The following is a 17,058-nucleotide window of genomic DNA, read 5'->3' as shown; positions in this document are numbered from 1 at the left end:
CCCCGGAAAGCGAGGGCGGCCCCGGCGGGCACGTCTGCTCGCCGCCTCCCGCCTGCGGACGCTGACGTAAGAGGGGCTCTCCCTGCCCGCAGCTGGCCAGCAGGAGCCAGACCCCGGCTGCTCAAACTCGGAGAGGCTGCACAAGTCAGGCTCCCGGGCGGTTCCTGCTGTGGCACCTCGCGCAGAGGAAGGCGGTGCAGAAGGGACCCGCATGACAGACACGGGCCACTTACCCCGCCTGGTGGATGTGGATGCCCTTGTTGGTGGGGCTGGCGGGCGCCGACTGGGTGAGTGAGGACGTGGTGAGGATTCGCTGGGGCCGGGCGTTCACTGTGGCCTGAGAGAGCAAAGGGGCAAGTGGTGTGGACGGCCAGCTGCTGGTGACCTCTGCGGCCGTGAGACAGCAGCCCAGGGCGGTGGCTGCTTTCGATGGCCTCAAGATCGCGCAAAGGGCCTCTTGGCCCAGGAAATCAAGCACGCATGTGGGACGGCCCAGGTGGAGCCCCTCCCCAGTGTCCCCCTGCAGATAAAACCATGTTCGTTTGTTGGGGCGCCTGGGTGGCTCAGTCGGTCGAGCGTCCGACTTGGGCTCAGGTCATGATCTCGCGGTCCGTGGGTTCGAACCCCGCGTCGGGCTCCGTGCTGACGGCTCGGTGTTTAGAGCCTGCTTCGGATTCTGTGTCTCCCTCTCTCTGACCCTCCCCCGTTCGTGCTCTTTGTCTCAAAAATAAATAAACGTTAAAAACCAAAAACAAAAAACAAAAAAAAAAACCATGTTCGTTTGCTTTCCGAGAAGTCATCCGCTTGGGTCCAGCGGGGCCCCAGGGTTGGCCCTGCCTGAAGTGCAGCCATGAGACTATGCCAGCGTTAACGCTAGGCTCCAGCCCCCCCCAGCCCACCCTGGCCTCTGCTCCGTGGCACTTTGTGGATGGAAACAAGACAGGCTGCTGTCAACGTCCTTCCACAGACGTGCGCACATCTGACGTTTCACCACAGACAATTCATGCCCGCTTGAGACGACTGTTGAGGAGGGAAATAGTTTCTATATTTTGAAGTGGGGCTTTGTGTCGATGGGGAAACCGGATGGCTGCTGGGGGTGCATGTGACGGGGAGGCAGGAGGCAGACGGGGCCGTCCCTGCCCATCGGACGCAAGCCCACCACCCGCCAAGTGCTTCCTTGGATGTTCTGCTCTGGGGGCACGGGGCGGCTGGGCAGGCCCTGCCAGCTCTGGACACCCCCAGGAGAGGGCTCCAGGGCAGACGCTGCTGCCCCGGTGGCACTCGGGACAGGACGCAGTTAAAGCAGCCGTCTGGGCTCCCCTGAGTGCGGCTGGTGCCAGACTGGGTCTCGAAGTTGGCCGCCACTCAGGGAAACAGAACCTCGACCTCCGTGGGGGACGTTCCGGGGCAGCCGGGCTCAGGGGACCCTCAGGTGTTCCGACCCCTCCCTCAGCAGTCAGGACGCTGTACTCCCTACGTGCAGCTAACAGGCAGAGAATTGCAGAAAACTAAACCACCAAAAAACTGTTCATTTACAGAATATCGATGCTTCCCTGATAATTTACCACTCTGAAACAAGAATAACAAGAAAACTGAACTGTAATCAAGCTTTACAAAACATTAAGAAAAACATTTCTTTAATTATGTAAAGTATATTGTTTGTGAACTTGCTTTTGCTTCCTATTTAAATTTTTTTTTTTTCAACGTTTATTTATTTTTGGGACAGAGAGAGACAGAGCACGAACGGGGGAGGGGCAGAGAGAGAGGGAGACACAGAATCGGAAACCGGCTCCAGGCTCTGACCCATCAGCCCAGAGCCCGACGCGGGGCTCGAACTCACGGACCGCGAGATCGTGACCTGGCTGAAGTCGGACGCTTAACCGACTGCGCCACCCAGGCGCCCCACTTTTGCTTCCTATTTAAATGACCTGGCCCGCTCCCTGTGCCTCCATCAAAACCCGAGAGCCAAGTGCCCCCCAAGCGTAAGCCGGCGTGGTCTGGGGAGAGTACAGGATCTGAGCTGAGAGGCTACAAACTTCCACAAGTCTCCTCAAAACGTCCAGAGATGGGAGAGGCGACAGGAAAGACAGAACACTTTTGTGGCTGAAACTCAGACTTCGGCAGAACCCACCCACCCCCTTTCCCACATGTCCCCCGAGACCCTCCCACCCTGCCTCTCCCGTGCTCGCTGCCCACCGCCCCTCAGGGAGGCTCCGCCGACCGGGCTCTGTTCCCTCTGCTGGGCCCGGGCGGCCGGGGTGAGGTATCTGCAGCCCCTCGCCCACACCCTTCACACCCGCGGCCGCCACACGGCTCTCTTTCCGAGTCCGTTTTAGAAATCCTGAGGAGTGGGCACGCCGGCAGCTTTCACACTGGCGATCACAAGGCTTCAGGCTTCGAGGAAGCTTTCTCGAGCCCAACGGCTCCCATCTGTTCGACAAGCGTTGCCTCGGCCTTGGTCTCACACTTGGTGCGAGCCTGCAGGGGTGAGTGTGAGCAGAGGCGGGCGAGTGGACCCTGCCTGTCCGCAGACTTGGGGTGGGGACACGGGGCAGGGGGTGGGGCAGGGTGGCGAGCCCGGGGCCAGAGGGGCTCCTTCCCTCGCTGGTCCCGGCGGCCGTTTCACAGACAGCACACGGCCAGAGAAGGTCAGCAGAGAGGCAGCAGCGTTTTCGAGGCTCTGAACTGAGGACTGGGCCCAGCTGTGAGCCCCCTGCCCACCCCGCGCCTGTGCCCGTCCTCGCCGCCAGGATTCTATGTTGCTCTCTGCTCGGGGACGCGGCCCTGAAGCCACTCCCTGGACAGGTGGCGGGGCCCAGACGAACAAGGGCAGCAGGGAAGGGGGATGGTCACGGCTGCGGGTAAAGCTCTGGGAGCCCGGCCTACTTTACTTTGTTGTAAGCCGAATTCTCCCCTCAGGCGTATTCTCTTGGCCCGATGCAAACACAGACGTGGTTCGCGGGGACAAATTTGCTCCGTGCCCTGTGCAGCTAACAGGGGTGTCTGGAGCAGGAGTCTGGAGCAGGAGCCTGGGCGTCTGGAGCAGGCAGCGACCCGTTCCCCCCCCCCACCCCCCCTTTCCAGCTCCTGGGAAGTTCTCTTTACTCTCTGGTTCTTTGCCTGGAACACGTCACTTTGCGAGGGTGCGGGAAGTCGGATCCAGTGCGGAGAAAAGTACCCTAGAGCAGCACGGGGGACGCGGACGGTGGATTTCCCAACGGGATCAGAGTCAGGGTCTGGGACTCCAGCCCAGGTGTCTGCTGCTCTTTCCTGGGCGAGGGCATGACTGCGGGATTGCACTGTTAACCGCATGTCGAGAATCTGGATCCCCAGGACTGTCCCGAGGTGACTGTCCTGGGGCTAAGTATGATGCAGAGCCTGCTGGCTGCTGGGCCACTGAGAAGACACCTATCAAGGAGCAGGATTCTGTTGATCTAAGAGAAGAGTTTTCTGTAGACTGCACGTCCTAGACAGACAACATCAATTGCCCTTCTGGAGCGCTGAGTCCTGGGTACTGCTCATTTGCCACAGCGACGGGGACAGCGAGGCACTGCCCTGTGGCTGCTGATGGCCGTCGGGGAAGCCGCGGTCCTTGGCCCCCCAGGAAGCGAAGCCGGCACGGCCGAGGCCGGGGGGGGGGGGTCTCACCTGCCCCCTTTCCAGGGTCTGTGCATTTTGGAGCAGTGGCAACAGAGAGTAGTGAGGACAGGGAGGAAGAAAGGAGACGTAAATATTTCCACTTTGCTTCTCAGTAAACTGTGTTTACTCGCCACGGCAGGGCCCACAGGAAGCCCAACTCTGCACACCAGCTAGGGGACGGGTAGTGGGCTGAAGGCTGGTGGCATTTGACCAGGGCCCACGGGCCCGGAGAGCCACCCTCTACCTGCTGGCAGGGTGTTCACGAGGGCCCAGAGCACAGGCCCAGCGGCCACCCCAGAGCCACGGAGTCTGATCTCCAAGGGGACCGGCTCTCCTGGGGCCGTTTCTGCATCTGGCCCCGCAGGGCCTGTGACTCTCAGGAGGGGGCGGCGTCTACTTCTGTAAGCTACGCAACTCTGGGTGATGACGCCGTCACCTCTGGGTCTGCGGGGAGGTGAGAACGGACAGGCGCGTGACAAGTTGCGAACTATACACGGAGATGCCTCTCGGTTGTTAACAGTTCGCTAGGACTGCCCGATTTCCGACAATTCTGGGAGGCCCTCCTGCTGGAGGCGGCGGCAGGCAGTGAGGCAGGGGAGGCCCCGGAGGGGGGCACACAGCACTGGTACACAGGCTCCTCTGTGTGGTGGTGGTGGGTGGGGGGCGGGCAGCGGAGGGTCCTCCCGGGAGGACCCCGCCTCTGGGAGAAGGAGGCCCTTTCGACCCGAGTGAGAAGAAATGAAAATGCTTCCGTGGGCATCCACAGAGCCCACAGAGAGGTGGACGCCAAGGTGCTGCGCTGTGGGCTCACTGCACCCTCGCTGGGTGAACGCGGGTTTGGGGCGAGCGCGGCAGCTCCCTGGGCTCTAAGTGAGGTGCTGACTGGGAGGAGAGGGTCCCTGAATGGGGATAGGGCTTTAAAAGAAACCGACGTTATCAGCGCGGAGCCAGGATTTAATCAGTTTCCGTGGAACTTTTTTGAATTTGGTTTTTGGGGATCTCAACCTTTACTTTGTTTCTTGGTCACTTAGGCCTTTGGTTTATAAGGAAAGTGTTTGGCCTCGAACCTCACACGCTGGCTTGTGATCTCCGTCGCACCTGGCTACACGCGGCCCCCCGCAGACGCGGTGGCGGCCAACACTTGGGCTCCTCGGGTGTCGGGACGCTGGGGGACTATCTCTAGGTGAGTTTACGTGAGCACAGGTTTTCTCACAAATATTAAAAGTAGTGATAATCACTGCGCGCGACCCTGACATCTGAACACCTGTCGCGTGAAATTTCCTTCTAAGTGTTGTCCCCAAAGCACAGATGGCAGGAGTGGCCGCCAGGGAGGCTGTCGGGGCCATCGTGGTTCCTGAGGTCATCGTGCTGTTCTTTGTATTTCTCTCCGTGGTTTGAAATTTTCCAGAATAAAAACTATAAGCAAAACGCAAACCCCAAGCCTGTGTGGACAGGGGATATAAATACTTGAAATTAGGCCACGGTTCTCGAGCTATGTGAGTTCCTGAGCTGCCAGCAACTTCTATATTTGAATACGGAATTCTACGGGGCATTCCGGAGTAATAAGGCTGTTGGACTCTGATGAATAAAAATTTGGTGTCACAGTTGAATATCAAAAATAGGCCCATTTCTCTGTGAACTGAAATGTAATCCCCTCGTTAGTTGCTAGAGTAGAAAGTAAGACATTTTTAAAATTAAACTGAGGGCAAGAAAATATTTCCTTAATGTTTACGCTTCCAAAGCCTTCAGTGGCAAATGTTTACTCTTGAAAACACACACACACACAGACACACACCTGTATACATTTACACACAGACACACACATACAAGACACACACAGACACACTCTCACTCACACAGGCTGTGTTGCACCAGTACAAGGCTTCAGGAAGTATGGACTCTAGAGGAACCCACTCCAATCTCTGCCCTCTGGGTGTGCCCACCGTGTGCACACTGGGATGTGTGTGTGTCTGTCGAGATCAGCACGACAGGCAGAAAGCCACAAGCCACTTCTAAGGCTCTGTCAGGGAGCGCTGTTCTAAAGCCTCGAGAGGCTGTCTCGGTTGTTGTAACCTGCTGGCGTGGCTTTGCCGGGTAGGAGCGATCGCACACACGATGTTTAATTACCTCAAGTGGGCTGAAGAGGCACTTCCAGCTCGCAGCCACGCACCTTACACGTAACCCGAAAGGACACGGAGACACGGATTCCGTGCTTTACGCATGCGTGAGACGTTCCTCTGAGGAACGTATCTGAGCATCTGAGCTCAGGTCTACTGTGATGAGTTTATAGTTGTGAAATTTCAAGATTAGGCATTGACGTATTTTTAAACAATTCAGGTTGATTTTCGATAAGGTTAAATACATAAAAGCCACTACAAAATAAACTTATATAGGATACCGGTTTCATCATGACCAAAATAACCAAGGGGGCGGGGAGTGACTGGAGCACCTGATGACCGTGCTGGCCCTGGCTGTGCTGGCCATGGCCGGGAGACCGGCCTACACCTCAGAGACAAAACAAGGCCTCGAGACACCTCTGTGCGTCGCAAGCTTTCAGGCAAAGGTAATGACCTCAGCTTCTGTCTTAAGAAACTGGAATCTGAAGAGCAAGTTAGACTCAGGGTAAGCAGAAGGAAGAGGGTAATGAGGATGAAAAGAGCTGTCAATAAAATGGAAAATAAAAAGCAACAGACAAATAGGGACAAAATCAGAAGCTGGTCCCGTGAGGTTTCCTTCAGCCCAAGGGGTCGTGAGTGTGACCACGGGTACCGGGAATGAAAGGGGACATCACTACAGACCACACAGACGTGGACAGGATCACGAGGGTAACGAACGGGAGCCCGTACCTAACTTCCAGGCGCCCTGACACAGCTGAGTGGAAGCAGGGCAGTGCCCCGACTGAAGCTGCACACAAACAGAGGTCGGGTACACCGTGAGGCTCTTGTCCAAAGTCTCTCTAACCGCCTGGGGTTCCCTGCATGAATATCCGTAATGGGGGACCAGGAACTCGGGAGCTTCGCTGGGAACGCCGTCACACGTACCTTGTAGGCAATGCTGTTGAGCACCTTCATGGCCAAGTCGGAAACGTCTGGATAGGGATCCGCAGCCAGATGCAGTAACACTCTCCAAATCTGAGTGTAAACACTGTTAAAGGAGACTCCTAGGAAAGAGAAAGGGGATGTTTTAGCAACGGATAGCTGTGGCTGGTGTGCTTGGCCGGCTCCTGGAGACCTAGCTGCTGCCAGGAACGGGTGCTTTCCAGAGCTGGGGCTACGGAGCCTCATTTTTGTCATCTGGTTAGGGGCCCAGACACTCAGGGGTCCCAGCTGGTAACTAGGCTTGATGGCACGATTTCATCTGCTGAGGCTGGATATTCCTAGCAGGAAAGGTGAGTTAGGAAAGGCTGACCTTCCTTGAAGCCCTGGCTGACTGGACAGCACTATCTAGCTCCCGAGGACCGTTCAATCTCACACCTGGGCTTCTAGGGAGCCATCACGGTCTGTGTGAGCTGCGCGTGTTGGATGGGAGTGCCACGTTCAGGGAGTGCTCTGGGCTGTGACACACCGACTCTCTTGTCTCCACACCACACGCGGCACCGTCCTGAGTTCCCAGGAAATCACAAAGGGTGTGTGTGACGTGACCTGAGCCCTCCAGGTCCTCCCCAGGCAGCCACCACATTTGCTGGGTGTGTTCCACACTTCAGGTCCCGTCTGCATGTCTGGACGCCATGGTGGATGAGACAGGGGGTTGACGCGGACGGGGTGCGTCACAGACGTGAAGGACAGGGAAGTCACGGAGGGCCTGACCCAGGAGTCCGCCCAGTCCTACTTGAGCCTCACAGTCTCAGCCACAGGCACCAGCCCTGGGCGTTACAGAGGCCCAGAGGACGAAGGATTCAAACGCACGCCCGTCGGACGTTCGGGCCAATGCCGTGTCCGCCACACCGTGCTGCCGTGGCAGCTCCAGTGACGGGCAGACGATTCCTTCTGTCAGGGCTGGGGCTGGGAGGTGAGCCCGGAAGCCTTTATGGAAGAGGCACGCAGTGGGCTTTGGAGGCGAGGCAGGACTGGTCTCCTGGCAAAAGCCTCGCTGGCGGCAAGTTGGCGGAGCAAACGCCGGACCGGCACCGAGGTGATGGGAACACGGGGAGCATCTGCGGAAGTGGCGAGACAGAGACCTGCGTCGCAAACCAGAGAGGACAGTGGGGCGGCTTGGAGACCGAGGGGGCAGGGCGGGTGGGTCGGGTGCAGACCCCTGGGAGGAGAGACCATGGAACCCGGTCAGCACCAGGCAGGGAAGGGGAAAGGCAGCCTTCCGAGAGGAGGCGGGTGAGCCAAGGCCGGGAGCGGGGGCGCGGGCGTGGATGCCGCACCCTCGCTCGGTGCTGGGGAGGACCTGGGGGCTGGGCACGGCACCGGTCCTGCTCCCGCGGATACGCCGAGACCCCAGGTCATCTGCCCGGCCAGCTCCGGTGCAGCCCCTCCCGCACTGGTGAGGGACTTCAAATCTCACGAATGCTGCCAGAGGACGGTTGTTCCTCCATCACGGAATGGGCTGCACCCAGGCATTCAAGTTTTTCTTTTAATGTTTATCTGTTTTTGAGAGAGAGCGAGCGAGAGAGGGAGCGAGTGCATGAGCAGGGGAGGGGCAGAGAGAGAGGGAGATCCAGAATCCGAAGCAGGCTCCAGGCCCTGAGCTGTCAGCACGGAGCCCGACGCAGGGCTCGAACCCGCTGAGCGCGAGATTGTGACCCGAGCTGAAATCAAGAGTCAGAGGCTTAGCCCCCCAGGCGCCCCTGCACCCAACCATTCAGATCGAAGGCTGATGGATGATGCGGAGGGTCACGCGGCACAACCCACGGCCTGGCATCTGGAGGCAGAGGCGGCTCTCCTTCCCACCTGCAGTCGTGGGGACGGTGACCCCGTGGCCACAGGGACGGAGGAAGCCCCGCCTCCCTCCAGATCAGGGCGCAGAAGGTGCTGCTGTGTCGCCCAGGAGGGGAGGTGGCGTCCCCCGTGTGCTCGCTTGGAAGGACGTGTGAGCTCTGGGGCCTGCTGCGGGCGGCAGCTCACACAGGCTTTGTGGCCCTGGGGAGTCCGGCAGGGGTCCCCGTGGGGACTGGGGTTCCGTACAGATCTGGACTTGGGTCGGTGAGATGTCAGCTGAACACACTTTCGCTCGGAGGGGAGCTTGCGTCAGGGCGAGTGGTGCACACGGAGATGCGTGCGGTTTCCCTGCGCGTTTAATTCAGAGACGGAGGCAGAGCAAACACCTCCGGCCCTCAGGGTCCACAGCCATGGGACCGCCGTCCAGGTTGACGGCCAGGGTCTCTGGGGACATTTCCTAAAACCTACTTCCTGCGGTGGCAGAGTACCCACCAGCAGGAGCTACGCCCCGTGCTATGTGTGCACCGTTTCCACAAAGGCGGGGAAGGCGGTGGGAGGCGTGGCTCCATAGGTGCCCACGCCAGGGTCACGGCAGGGCGAGCCACGCACAGAGGGAACGTGGAATTCAGAAGCTGTTACTTGCGGAAGATTTTGACTCTGACATAACCCCGTTTGTGATTCGGTAGAGAATAAAAAAGTTCTAATTTTCGCCAGGGTGTTTGGCCGCAGTGAATGGGTCACTGTTTGCCAGTAAAAACCTTGACCCCGGGACAGGGAGGGGCTACGTTCGCTCACCTCCTCCCTGGGTTTGGCCACCACGCGATCTGACACACGGGCCGCCCCGTCGTCAAACCTGCCGCCAGCCACACGGAAGGCTGTGAGGGCCCCGCAGAGGTGGAGCCCCCGCGGGAGCCTGGACGCCCAGGACGCCCCAGCAGGCCCTCCGGGGCCCGGGAGGCTTCCGGGCTGTTAACTGCTCAGAAAGGGCGCTGTGTCTGGCCCTCACCCAACTCCCTCCTCACAAGCTCTGAAACCTATTTTCATGTCTAGACTAAAAGTAATAAAGGATCATAACTAATGGCTTTAGATTTATTTTTCAGGGCAACGGCCACAACTTCCTGAATGGCATAAGAGGTAGGAAAATTTGCTCGGGGCTCCTGGCCAGCTCTGGATCCCAGAAGTCCCTGGAGAGCAGCCCAGGGTGAAGCCGGGTCTCAGGGTCGCTCACTCTGACGCCCTAAGAGCTTACCTGGACTGTCCAGCAACCGGCGCCCAAGACCCGGGGCCTCTGCACTCGCCCCTTTGTGCCGCGCCCCTCCCCCGGTCGCTGCCCCCCCCCCCCCCCCCCCCCCCGCAGGTGACGGAGCCCCTTGAGGAGCCCCTGGCTCGCTCCCTCCTCGGCTCGGCCTGCCCTGCGGGAGGCGTGAGCAGGCCCCGAAGAGGCCACGGCACCACCCGGACCAGGGGGCCACCGCATCTGCATAATCCTGTCAGCGATGTTCCTCAGGGTCCCTACACGACACGCTTAATGATGGCCTTTAATCAAGGATCTTGGCCATAAAATCATAACTGATGCGGTGGCATCGGAAAAACAACGCCGTTCGCTTTCTCGCTGCCATTTCCCGGCGGTAAGAAATCAAACTAATGGGCTGTAAAGCCTTCGCTGGGATCGTGTGAGGTTCCTCTGGCGGCAACCCGCTCCTCCTTTCTTTCTCCTTTCTCGCAGTCCCTCTGCTCCTCCTGCTCAGAGCTCGAGGCTGTGGGGTCTCCTGGGCCGCTGGGGGCTTGCACAGGCCTCCCGTCAGGACTCCTTGAGGCCGTGGGGAGACCAGGGGAGAGGGGAAGATGCCGCTTCCGGGGCCGGTGACGGTGCCGCAGGGGACAAGTGGCTGTGCGCCCGGAGGGAAGGCAGCTCTGCTTCAGGGGCCTCCTCCTCTGGTGGTGCGGGCAGTGCCCGTGTCTCTGCCCCGTCCCTCGGCTCCCCTCTGTTCCTCGAGGGCAGTGGCCCTGACCCCCGGGGGCTGGCGCTCAGCTCAGCAGCGTGACCGACTGAAGTGGCTGTTGTGGGTGAGGCCCAGGGACAGGGACAGAGGCCCGGGGGATCTCTGTGTGTTGTGGGGGGCCCCTGACGTCTGCACACGCACCAGGCAGGCGTCTCTCCCGACCTTCCCACTCCCACCTCCTGGCGCTTGGATGGGGTGGGGCTCAGGGCGGGAGGGGGACGGAGGGCAGGCCCGGCCGCCAGTGGCACACGTGAGCAGGAGACAGCAGCTTTGTTGAAACTGAGTGATGAAGGTGGCGACTTCCCTCCTGGTGGGTCAGGGAACCCCCTGCCCCACGGGATGCAGAATGTCGGTGGCAGGGAGGGCCAGGCACTGCTGGGTCGGAGGGGCCACGCAGAAATGGCCAGGGAAAGTTGTCCGGGCCTCGCTCAGGGGCCAGCATCCAGCCTGGGGAGGGGGGACGGTGGTGGGCGAGGTGAGACGGGCTGACGACGAAGGTGGGGGTGTCTGCGGGAGGAGGGCCCTGAGTAGGGAGCTGACAGCAAGTGCTTGTTGACTGAAGGCTTCTGAGTGAAGCTGTCGTTGGGCAAGCCTGGCTGGCGGTCTGTGACGTGCTGGCAAGGTCTGAGGGGGGTCCTGGCACGCGGGGAGACAGGCCTGGGGGCAGGGGGGCCGATGGGGGACCCGCGTGGGAGGCAGGCCAGATGGCTGGCGAGCCAGAGACACGTGGGCTTCCAGAGGTGAGGGGATAGGCTGGCCCAGTTGAGGTGCGGGAGGCCCAGGCAGCGTCAGCTCCTCCCAGTGGGGGGCAGCAGACACGAGGCACAGCAGGCGAGACCACCAGGCAGGGTGAGGGGTAGGAGGGGACCCAGAGGGGCTGGCGTTGTGGGGCAGGTGGGAATGAAGGGACGTCCCAGGTTGCCATGGTTTGGAAAACCTCTTCTGCAATATTCAGGGAGAGGCCAGAGACTGCAGTCCCTTGGCTGAAATGCGAGAAGAAACTGGCTTTAGGCGGGCGAGCGCCGCAAGCAGCGGGACTCTGGCCGACGTGTCCCGAGTGCGCGGTGGGCGGGGCGCTATCTCATGGAATATTCACGAGCCGGCTCCCTCAACTCCAGCTCGCTTAGAACTTCTCAGTCAAGTTTCCAAAGACGTGAACGATGCACAGATAACACTCGGCTTTCTGCAGGAGTCCGACTCTGTGAGCGGCCAGGTAGGGGTGACGAGGCTGCCGGCTCCCGGGAGACAGACGGGGGTAGGGCGGAGGCGGGAGGTACCGGCCTCTCCGTCTGGCGTGGCCTCCGGTGAAATGCCGGTCTTTGCCCCTCACACCGCCGCCAAGGCCCGCGCGGAGGACAAGATGATGCTCCTCCTCTGGGCGGGAGCCCGGCCTGGGGCACGTCCAGGCGCGTCTCAGAAACGCAGCACGAAGCCTGCGCTCGCCCAGGGAAGCGGCCACAACCCCACAGCCTGAACCCGCCGGGGCCTCCACCGGCATACGCGGTTTTCGAGACCCTGCCCAGGGGGACCTGCGTGGAGGACGGAGACCCTCTGACAAAAGGTCTCAAAGGTCCCCTGGCGACTCAGGACTTCAGTCCGTCAGGCTTCACTTCCACCAGGCTCAGGAGCCAGGTGTGGCGGCTTCAAACATTTCTCCTCCTGGTGGCCGGCCGAGCGTGTGAGCTCACGCCCTCGGAACATGGGCGGGGCCGCACAGCGTGACCACGGGACCCGGACGCAGTCAGGACAAGACCCCGAGGAAGGCACCAGGGGGCACAGGGAGACCAGTTGGGAGGGCTCTACGGGAGCCAGCGCAGGGCCGGGGGGATGCTGGCCCGGGTGGCGAGGCTGCACGGGGGGGGGGATGGGGGCACACGGTCTGCAGGCGCCCAGGGCTGGGGTGCAGGGGTGAGGGGCAAAGAGGAGTCACAGGGGCGCCTGGATCCACCCCGGTGCCCTCGACTGAGGCGGACGGCGGTGGGGATGGCTGGGGGTGGAGACCAGCTCCCACGTCCGCGGTGTTTCCACGGTCACTTCCTCCAGGGCTGTGCTCCCGAAGCCCCAAACGCCGCCCACACTTAGAAAACCCTGTTGAATGAAGGAACCTCCACGTCCTGGGAAGGAGCGGGAGACCTCCCCGTTCACCTCACGGGGACGTTGGGGGACACCGCGGGGGCATGAAGGGCGTGCCCTCCGGGCAAATGACGGCCTGGCCGGTTCAGCTGGCTGCTTGCTTTCGTGGGGCTTGCCAACTAAAAATACTTTCCATACATTTTAAGCAGTTGGAAAAGAAATTGAAAAGAACAATAATGCTTTGCGATGTGACTATTTTCTGAAATTTGAATTTCAGTTGGTAAATTTTTTAAAAATCAAAAAAAAGTTAATTTTCTTTTTTGACAGAGGAACCGCACACGTGTGCGGGAGGGGCAGCTGGAGAGAGAAGGAGGATCCCAAGCGGGCTCCACACTCAGCACAGAGCCCGACGCAGGGCCGGATCCCACGACCCTGAGATCGCGACCGGAGTCAAAATCGGGAGTCAGACACCCAACAGACTGAGCCACCCAGGCGCCCCCGCAAGTGGTTTTATTAGAACGTGGCCGGACGCGCTTGTCCACTTGATACCTCAGGCTACTTCTGTGCCACCTGCCACGCTGGAGGTGGACACTCTCTGGTCTGGGGCAGAGAACATCTGCCGGCCCCTGACCCTGGCGGTGGGGGGCGGGGGCGGCGCGCGGCGGCCAGGCCCCCCGCACCCCCGGCTGGTGGGTCAGGTGCGCTTATAGGAGCCGCGCGGGCTCCCAGAGAAGAGGCAGTGACGGAAACCCAGCTCCGCGCGGGTCCGTTCCTCTCAGCTTTCCCTGTTACCTCGTGTTCTTCCACCGTAGGTTTACACAGAAACACTCGCTTAGATTCACTCGCTTAGACCCAGGTTTTAAAGGACTCCTGTGGTGCCAGACCGGGAACTCAGTCACTACGTACGTTAATTCTACTGAAGGCCACGATCTGGTCCACGACAAACACCTGCAAGGGACACTCAGAACATGTCTTGCTGGTGAGTTACCAGAACCTGTGTTCATGCCGAGCGCCAACCCCGCGCCTTCTGGGCACAACCCAGATGCACACATCTGCGATGTTGTTTCTGTTGAGATGGACCGCTTAAGCCGGTTATTTCTGAGCCCCGTTCTTGGTGGTGGGTGGGTGTGTTCGGCAAATAGATCCCTTTCTGGCTCCTGTCGACCTGGGGGGCGCAGTGGCCACGTCTGGGCCTCGACGGGAAGCCACGTGGACTCGAACCGGCTTTTGTTCTAGCAGAGCAGTGGACTCGTGTGGTCAACACAGGAACCATGGCCCTGCCCCTTTTGGATCATGGCAGAAAGTCAGAAATGCCACGGTCACCACGCGACGTGGGCAGTGCAAGTGCGAGGGCGCTGGAGTCGCCACGGAAATAAGCCGACGACTCAGAACCAACCGCCGACGAGAGCAGTCCCGGCCCCACGTGAGGGGCCGGCGAGGGGCAGACAGGAAATCACAGATGCACAGGCTGATGCCAGAAAGCAGGAAACCCGGGAAGTGCACGGGCTATTTCTATCCTCAGCTCCAGAAACGAAAACTAACTCGTAAAGCTCAAGAAAAGAGAGGGGAATAAAGATACGAAGTTACCGGAACGAAACAGAAAGATACAATAATGAAAAAAAGCAACAAAGCCCAAATTGGGACTTGAAAACACTGAAGAAATTAACAAACGTCTTGTAGGGTTTTCCGGGCTCAACCCTACAAGCAAAAGCAAACAAGCAGCAGTAGGAGTAAAAGGGGACGCTCCCGCGGAGACAGCAGGGGCTACAATGTCAAGAGAGCACTCTGCAGACGTTCACGGAGAGACGAGAACGCGTGCCTGAATCGGACATCTCAGGAAAACACGATGCGCGAAGGTAACAAGCGAACGAACAGCGCGAATGCTCGTGCTGTGGTTGGAGACCGGGACGCGGAGTAGAGCCCGTCTCTGACGGAGGAGGCCTAATTCAGCCGCCGTGGACTGACGAAAGGGGCAGGAGGAGAGCGGCGCGCACAGGGGGCAGAAAGCAGCGGGCAGGAGCCACCCCGCGAGGATGCGAGCCATAGGACACGGGTCACACGTAATCTGGAGCCCGTACGAGGCGCCGTGAGTGCTTTGGGGGTTTGCGGACAGTAAAAGAGCCAGGACACGGGTGGACGGGCTCTGGGGCTGCAGCTCTGTCTGTGATTCCGTAAGTCGGGAGTGAAACGCGCGTGGTGGGGTGTTATGTTAATGCCCCCAAGTTTTTATGTGTAAAGCGTTTCTCAACATGAAATAAAGCTCCAGCCAAGGCCTGGGAAACCATCCTGGGCATCGCAGCAGGGGCGGGAGAGGCCCGCCAAGCAGGTGCGGTCCTTGCTGCCAGCGCCCCGAAGACTGACAGTCGCACAGGAGGAACGAGGCGGATGCCCACGACCCCGTGAGGAGGGAAGACCTCTGGCGGGGGGGGGGGGGGTGTGTGGGTGGGACCGTCACCCTGCCTGGCAGAGGTGTGGCGGCCCCTGCTCTGCCCTGGCCGCGACAGACAAGATGTCTCCAGGGGCGAAATCAGTGAGGGGACGGCGAATGGGCCGTGGCGCTGGCTATGGCGGAAGACGGAAGGTTCTGGCAGCCTCCCCACACAAGGAGCCCAGAACGGCCCATCGGCCCATCGGCCATCGTTAGAGCACGGCGAAGGTGACGGAAACTTCCGGCTGCCCAGCACACGCCGCTCACCCCCACACCCCGGCTGACCCTTCTTCTCCGGCCGAGACGGTCCTGGCGTCTGCCATCTGGCGAGCACCGGGGGCGAGCCCTGGTGCCGTGGGGGTGGGTGGGGGCAGACAGGAGGGCCAAGGCGCCGCACTCACCGATGAGGGAGTTGAGGGCGGAGTAGGAGCTGACTCGGCGCATCTTGTCGATGGTCTCGAAGGACAGGATGTACTCCTCGTTCTCGGGGCTGCCCAGGGTGCTGCTGGCGCTGCTGCTGGTGCTCAAGTTTCCGGGGGAGAAGGCCACCGAGCTGCCCGCTGGCCACGGAGGGCGGTGGGGGGAGGGGGCGGTCAGCCGGGGCTCCCGGGACGTGCGCTGCCCACGCGGCCCCACCAGTCTCCTCTAGCCGCGCCCGCGCCCCCGGCGAGACCCGGGCTCCTGGCAGCCAGGGGCACGTGGGCCTCAGGGGCACCCGTGCCAGGCTGCCTGCGGGTGTGCGGGCCCCGCTGGCCAGCCAGCCGATGGCACATAGGGCGCGGGCTCACGGCAGAGAGAGGGACGGGGCGCCCGCGCACGGGAAGTTTCAGAAAACCAAACCCACCCCCGCCCCGGCCCAGGGGCCCAATTCTGGCATCTTACACTCTTCTGTCAAGCTCAGGTTCTGCAGAGATTTGTTCAAGCTTCTGGCGGTGGTGACGGCACGAATGTTTCCGTAGGAGCTCACGGAGCGGAGTCTGGGGGTGCACGGGCTGTCCCGCACCGGGGTCAAGCTCCCCCCCTCTGGGAGAAGGAAGAAGGAGTCAGTGGTGGGCCTCAGGGCACATCGCGCCCCCTTGGCCAGTGGCCACAGCAGCAGGTGACAGGAGCTACAGCCACTCAGTGAGGGCCTCTGACACACGTGTCAGGGTCGGCTGGACGCCGGGTGGGGAGGGGAGGCACGACCAGGACTGACACCAGACATCCAGGGCACCACTGGCCACGGGGCCGCCCTGAGGGCAGCAGCAGGCGCCCTGTGGCTCAGCCGCGGGCCGCTGCCCTACAGGCGACGACAGGGTGGCGGCCGGTCGCCCTGCAGGACCCCCCCTCCCCCCACTGCCTCTGGGCCCTCCTCCCGAGCACCAGCTGTTTCCACTGAGCAAGTTCATTTTCATTTCCCTTCCCTGATGTTCTAAAAGCAGTAACGCTTCTGTTATTGATCACGAGCCTCTTTCCTGCAGAAAAGGCTGTGTTTGTGGCGGGGGGTGGGGGGGTGGGCAGCCCAATATGATGAAATATAAATCCAGCAAAAAGGACAAATGGGAGAACAGGAGCTGCCTAACGTGACTCACGGAACAGGAAACCAACAGCTCATCAAGGGAGGAGGTGACGTGCTTTTCCATGAGCCCCCCCCCCCCCCCCCCGCACGCGTTTTGCTATCCTTCAAGATTCCCATGAATTTGATTCCCAAAAATGATAAGAAAAAAGAAGAGTCAGAGGGTCAGTGCGGCCCCTCCTGCCGCCCTTTCTATTCTGCTAAGTGGCTGGGATGGCGGGAGTCATGGGGCCCTGCCACAGTCCTGCCCCGGGGTCCTCGGCCGGCCGCTCAGGCATTATGCCGCCGTACCTGTGGTCGCCGGAGAAGGCAACGGGTAATTCTTCTCCTCCTCCATGAACTGCAAGGCCACGGTGCAGAAATTGCTTTCGTACTGGACGACAAGATGACTCAGAGCCACCACCAGTTCCTGCCGAGAGGGACAAGGACAACGATGCTTACCGGTGGCAGGCAGGGGACTGCGGAACGGCAGTG

At 60.5% G+C, this 17,058-nt stretch overlaps 1 protein-coding gene across 6 annotated transcripts in view; it reads right to left on the bottom strand.

Annotated features, from left to right (window-relative positions):
• RPTOR (regulatory associated protein of MTOR complex 1) overlaps window positions 1-17,058 on the bottom strand; it is a 334,714-nt gene that overhangs the window by 36,813 nt on the left and 280,843 nt on the right. For all 6 annotated transcript variants that reach the window (XM_045489812.1, XM_045489813.1, XM_045489815.1 and 3 more), the window contains 5 exons: window positions 16,876-16,993; window positions 15,912-16,052; window positions 15,431-15,589; window positions 6,681-6,799; window positions 234-337 (listed from right to left, as the gene is read on the bottom strand). In XM_045489812.1, coding sequence (XP_045345768.1) covers window positions 234-337; window positions 6,681-6,799; window positions 15,431-15,589; window positions 15,912-16,052; window positions 16,876-16,993 — 641 coding nt within the window. The remainder of the gene's footprint in view (window positions 1-233; window positions 338-6,680; window positions 6,800-15,430; window positions 15,590-15,911; window positions 16,053-16,875; window positions 16,994-17,058) is intronic.

This window comes from Leopardus geoffroyi, chromosome E1 (assembly GCF_018350155.1).
Source record: "Leopardus geoffroyi isolate Oge1 chromosome E1, O.geoffroyi_Oge1_pat1.0, whole genome shotgun sequence".
Lineage (NCBI taxonomy): Eukaryota > Metazoa > Chordata > Mammalia > Carnivora > Felidae > Leopardus > Leopardus geoffroyi.
The sequence above is the reverse complement of the archived record's forward strand: the minus strand, read 5'-3'. Positions and strand labels throughout refer to the sequence as shown.